This window comes from Schistosoma haematobium, chromosome 5, assembly GCF_000699445.3.
Source record: "Schistosoma haematobium chromosome 5, whole genome shotgun sequence".
Classification (NCBI taxonomy): domain Eukaryota; kingdom Metazoa; phylum Platyhelminthes; class Trematoda; order Strigeidida; family Schistosomatidae; genus Schistosoma; species Schistosoma haematobium.
The window spans coordinates 21,453,065-21,459,520 of NC_067200.1; the positions used below are offsets into that span (position 1 = coordinate 21,453,065).

Genomic DNA, 6,456 nt, shown 5'->3' on the forward strand with positions numbered 1-6,456 from the left:
GTGATAACTTGTATGCAAAGGTAGTCCATTTCATAATATACAATTATTTAAGAAGATAGATATTCATTATGCAGATATTTCAACATTCATTTCGATTTTTATTATTTCAGAGGAATTACTTGCTATCAGATGGTTTATTAAAAGCCAGGAAAATTTTGCTCCAGGTAAGTCAACTATGAATGATCGTTCGATCATATGTGAAATATAAACACTCACATCTTCACTCATTGTGAACACAGTTAAAATGAACTGAAAAAGACTAGATTTGGTAAGTGATAAATTGACCACCACTAATGCTTTAGGTCGATATGCCATTTCACTTGTGAGAAAACAAATGCAGAGATTCATTTTGATTTACAGGCTTCAATAGGACTTGTTTAGTGTCTGTCACAAAATGAATGATTTGCGTTGCATGTTCATCACACACTCATTCAGCTCATGATCATTCGTGAATATTATCCATTTAACTTAAGATATCGTTGAAGCGACATACATGAAGTAATTACTTTTTCATCTACTGCAAATAAACACTATGGTCAGAGTCAGCTTATAGATTGAAATGTTACCCAACCAATTGAATTGACAAGTTACAATCGTTAACAAACACTCCACATCTCATGTCATATGTACTAAGGCTGGATACCTCTCCGATTATCAGATCTTAATGTAGAACTTGACGATTAATTGTTTCAATAATAATACTGCTTGACAAACTGAGCGTTTGACATTCATTTTGAAGGATGAATAGCTGTTTTATTCACATGACGTTCATTCACTTGAAAATATTTATTACGAATTCAATTGAAGAAAGTATTTGAAATGACACAGAGAATATTCACTGAAATAAGATCATTTTGTGAGTTGGCATAGATAGTGTTACATCAAACAATTACTTGCTAATTTTTTATCTTTTAAATTCTAAGTGTACATTATCCTCTTATTGCAGTGGTTGACGGCAGTGTAATCAATCTGATGTATCCGAATGGAAAGATATCTATGTATTACGAGAACGTAAGTTGAACAGTTGAATGGAAATGTAATTTAATTTCAAGTATTCCAGATCATTCAAATATTCCAGGGTAATCAATATAGTCGGATGTATCAAGTTACATGGAACACGATAGAAAGTGATCAACATTTTGTAATGTGCAATTGGACTGTTTGACACTACTACCAAAGTTTTGATGACATAATTCAACCAAGCACTTGTTTAAAATAGCGAATGACTACAAGTGAATTGCTTTCAAAAGCAATGTTGTGTTCATGCCGAATAGTAACAGACAGTGTATGTTATATGATACTGAACGGAAAGATGCGTTTTTTTCTAAAGCCTTCTTACATCTTCTGATGATCGGCTATTCGGAATGTTTACTGTTTAAAATTCCGAGCGTCGAATACCTGCAGTCGTTCACAATCACATTTCATTTCAACTGACGTAGATATTCATCTCACATTTCACGATAGATAGATAGAGAGTTCATCGACATTCACTAGAGTTGTCGACTGGAATGATTCAAAATATCTATGTATATTAGGTGAAACATACATCATAAAAAGTTTGGGAATATCAGTATGCTTAATGTAAGTGTAATTAGTTGTCTGTAAATAAGATAATCTGAATGATGACACATTACTTCAAAGAATAATTGGTTTCAATATAAACGGTTATGTGTTGAGATAATTTGACTTGAACTTCAAATACTTTTTTCCAGATTCCTACACAATTTGAGCAACATAACATCACAGGAGAAATGTTCCGTCAATTCCAGTGTGAAAAGCGTAAGAAACATTTCAACTAATGTTGTTAACATTTTGATGTACAGTGAAGTACATCATCAAACACCTATTTACTAAGGCTCACTCAACCAGTTTACTTGTGTGAATTAAGTAAGACGGATGAATGTCTTTATTGGAAAAGCTTGGATGGCTATTTGGAGACATTTTATGCCTATGATTACTTATTGACTAATGTGGACCTGCGATAATTGAACGACGGTATTAACCAGACGATATTCACACTCATTTATTCACTCACAAAGAGTACGATAGTCACACTTGCAGTCCTCAGTTACATCATTCTTCAATGCAAAAGCAAGTGTGTCTTGCATGACACATAAATAAACGAATGTTACTTGAAGTTGATATTTTCTTTATAAAATGCACAATCAACATGATTCACTGAAATGTTCACGTGTTATTGAAAGATGTAGCTGAGTTTAAAGACAAGTACTGAATGTAGGTGATAGGGTGTTACATAGCGTTTTATGGTTGAATTTGAGAAACTGAACTAAATGTTAGGTCAAGTGGTACATGTTGCTCGGTTAAAATGTATTACTGAATCTTTATCATGCCCTGACAAGTATATGTGTGACCAGATTGTTCGAAATGTATAGCGCTAATACATCACATTTTTCAGATCAACTCCGTCTTCTCATTGTTCTATCGAAATTTGTAAAAGGGACTAACTGCTTTAAATATCATATTTGTATTGTTTGTTTGAATTTTCCCGTCGATATTTATAACTGCAACTGATCAGTCTGTTATAGAAATACATATGCATCCTAGGAAGATTGTCTGGATGTTGCTTTACGTCACAAGCCTTATGGGAGAAACTGTATAATGACTAGCAGTGGAACCAATTGCAGTCCTGAACATCAATGGGAAGATTCAATAATCAATAAGAAGATGAATTAAAACATCACCCCATTGTACAAGTTATTGTGTATCTGAAGTGATCAGCCTAATGTGCATAACGGGACGGCGTTTGAAGTGCATAGTGCTAGGTTCCAGTCTGAGAGTGAACATCAATTCTTAGATGCAGGAATATCCAGCTGGCAAGTCCTACATAAGACGAAGCACACGCCTCGGACTACACTGCTAGTCATTATTCTTCGTTGGTTTATGAATTTCTATTTTGCCTATTTGCAATTTGAAATGTGAAATGTTGATTGTATTGATTTCTGCGCAAAATAACACAGAACATTTATCGATTTGAGTTTTTGACTTACTGGTTGAATACTGATCAATTTCAAAACCCAGAGTGTGATACACAATAATTTTTGGAAATGTTAGATGATCTCTACATTATCCTTTATGGCAAATGTTCAAGTTTTCTATTTTTATCGCCACTTAGATTATGCAAACAACTTGTCATACATAGAAAACAAATCAAAATCCTAATTGTCTTTTTCTGTTCAATTTATCAAATCAGCTGCATTACATCAATTAACTATACCTCAAAAATGGGCGAAAACTGGAACGTTGGTTGAATTCGAAGTTATCGGGAGTATGTTAAACCTTATCTAATCGGCATTATCTATTTACATATTAAATGGTATCACTATTGTTTAATCAAATTACTAATTTTATGTGTATATATAGTCAGCTATTAAATCATATACAGGTAATTGTGTCAAACGACGTTTCAATTAACATTAATATCTACACGCCGACTTATTGATGAATGTTACAAATGATTACGAGTCCATTTTGAACTAATATTAAAGTGTTCATTTAGATGAAATAAACTTAAGTACATAGTCACGAAACAATAGATGAGATTATGTTAGTCTCGAGAAAGATTAAGTGTCAATCATTTGATGGTGCATTGATGCCCAACTGTCTGTTGTTTTTCATTCGGTATGTGTAACATCAAAGTTAACCTAAGTATTGAGTTTAAATGAACAACCCAAGTCTTTGTCATTACTGTGGAAACAATAGACTGAATATAAAAGTCTCTGTTTCGTTACACTTATCCGATACTTTGAAGGTCTAGTTAGAGGTCGGCTCCAAACAACAATTTATCGTGGATAGTTTAAGAATTATTTTAACTGTGTGAAAATGCATTCCTTCTCATGAATATGTAAATTGAGTAATCACAAACATATTTCAGTTAACCAATGTTTTAGAGAATCACTCAACTATCCAGTGATCAAATAGACTTCAATATTTATTGAATAAAATACGACCATATACTTTTCAGTCAGACAACATGTGACTTTATTTCACCGATATCAATTATAAAGAAACTGTAAAAACCGTCAAAAAATGAATGTACTTCGCAGTGATGTGTAGCATGGTGTCGAGTCGCGACTGACTATGAACGCCACTACAAAGGAACGCGTGCCAGGATATCCATAAAATCCCCCGGAAGCCAAATATCAGAAGGCAGTTAATGGACCAAGTCGAGATATATTTGCTGGCGATCTCGTGGTATCGAAAGGATGCCGAGATCGTGTCAGGATACAAGCTTGGTTACAGAACGTAACCGAGTTCGCGCTAGGTCACAATCGATGTGTGTGAATAATAATGGAAGCATAATATAGCTGTCATTAGCACAGCCAAACAAAGAGCACATTAAACAAGCACAGGTACAATCGGTTATAATAATAATAATAATAATAATAATAATAATAATACTTGTTTTCATTAAACCAATCGTGTTTTCGTGATAAAAAGGAGTCACTACAGATGAACCCAGTGACGGCATCGTGTGTGCATGTCTGAATATCAACAATTATTGAAAAACAGCAAAATTCACTTGTCAAAATTCAATCACCATACTTGACATTCAAAGCAGTTTCATTCAATTCAAAAATGCTGTTGTGAAATGTCAGTGAATCTGGAAGTGTACTAAATATTGCAGTACGAAATGTGATAACAGTTTTCCAGTGAATGAAATAGTCACTTAATTCCAAAATCAATATTGCATTAATGAATTATTGTTACATGTTAACAATTCACTTATCTTTTGTTTGAAAAATTGAAAATTAAATTACCTTACTCTATTTACAGCATACTGTCCGAAATACAAAACACCTGAAACATGTCAAAATGCAGCAACAATGAATACAAAATGCTTCTGGTGTGGAAGGGCTAAAACATGCATTGAAAGTAACGATAAGGCAACTCATGACTTGAAAGTTAATGATTGCCGTGTCGAGGTAACTACTTGTTAAACTTATCAGGTTGTTTTCAATGTCACCAAGTTCCACATTGCGAGTAAATACATCTACTCGAAAGAATATTTTATTGCTATCAATAAGAACTGACGTGTATTCTACTCTGAGTGACTAAACTATAGCTTTCTATACATTGACCATTTCTAATCAGATACAAGTAGCATGCTCTAGTTGCAGGGAAACAGTTAACAATGGATTTATTCACAATTTGGCATCAACGCTTGAAATCATTATAATTTTTCAGTTCATTCAATGTGTATGATGTTTTGAGAATTAGTGAGATTTAGTCAACTCACATTGTTGAAATCCTGAACAAGGATTTCTGATTCTCTATTGAGAACCTGGATAGATTGTTTCAATAAAGCTGTTAATGTTTAGTTTATTGATTTATATTTGAATGGTGATTAGATGTGATATCCAGAATACAGATTTCATCACACAAACGAGTCGTCAATTAGTTGTTGAATGATGTGTACTCATCATTCTGATTGCTCAATTGGTACCACGTGTTCAAATGATTGTACAAATGCGAATTGTGAATAACTAATTGTGGAATCCTCTTCTGTCATCACGACTGACAACATTGTATAATGAATAATTTGATGTTAATAAATGAATGTTACTGTTTTAATTATTCAGAAGATCTCCGAGGTTAATGAATTGAGAACACCAACACCCACTATTCCAAATGAAAGCACTTTGATGAGCACCGAAGTTCAGGTAACTGAAAACGTCAATGAAACTACCGAGGGAACCGGTCAAGACTCGGTAAATATTTATTATTTTCTGATTCATGCAACCGTTATTTTGTTTTTCTTTAGAATGTCATAGTTGAAATAAGCAAAGTGGAAAGTCATAGCAAATCATCCGTCTACTTATATATCGTGATACCATTATTTGTATCATTATTAGTTATATGTATCTGTGGTATTATTTGGAGATGGGTATATAAAAAGAGAAGAAGCAATGAGTGATTCATAGAAGCATCTCATAACTCATTTAAATATTCTGACACGGTTTTTTCTATTCGCTGTTTCATTTGTAAACTTCAGATTTCTCTATTCATTTCTGTAGTTTGTACAATTTCTTCATGGAATTCTTATACTTGATTATGTAATAACTGATGCACTTTTATTGATTAAATAATAAACACAGTTTTTATTAATTATGTAACTGTTTTCATTCAATTGAAACGACTAACTTGTTTTATAAGAGGTTTAAAATATTTAATTTGAAGTTTAGTAGTATCGTGTATTCGTGATTTTGTGACAACTGCAATCAACAATGAGTCCATTGTGAATGTTTATTCTGATGAATTCTCATCACTAGGAAATATCATTCCGTATTAACGACAGTGAATGTTATAAAGTGAGTCGTCGAAGTATCTTATCAATAAGAAATTAGGAACTTCCGTTTTTGGTCACTTGATTATTCATTGCTCAATATATTCTGAGTGACAAGCTATTTTATCTCAGTGTCATTTAGACTAATTATG

The 6,456-nt window shown here is 32.9% G+C and overlaps 1 protein-coding gene across 1 annotated transcript; it reads left to right on the plus strand.

Annotated features, from left to right (window-relative positions):
* Positions 1 to 996: 996 nt before the first annotated feature.
* Positions 997 to 4,958, plus strand: MS3_00011159 (uncharacterized protein; the record flags this gene model as incomplete). Its single annotated transcript, XM_051219571.1, has 4 exons — positions 997 to 1,011; positions 1,713 to 1,779; positions 3,212 to 3,286; positions 4,795 to 4,958. The coding sequence occupies 4 exons, from the start codon at positions 997 to 999 to the stop codon at positions 4,956 to 4,958; spliced, it is 321 nt and encodes a 106-aa protein (XP_051065173.1).
* Positions 4,959 to 6,456: the final 1,498 nt, after the last annotated feature.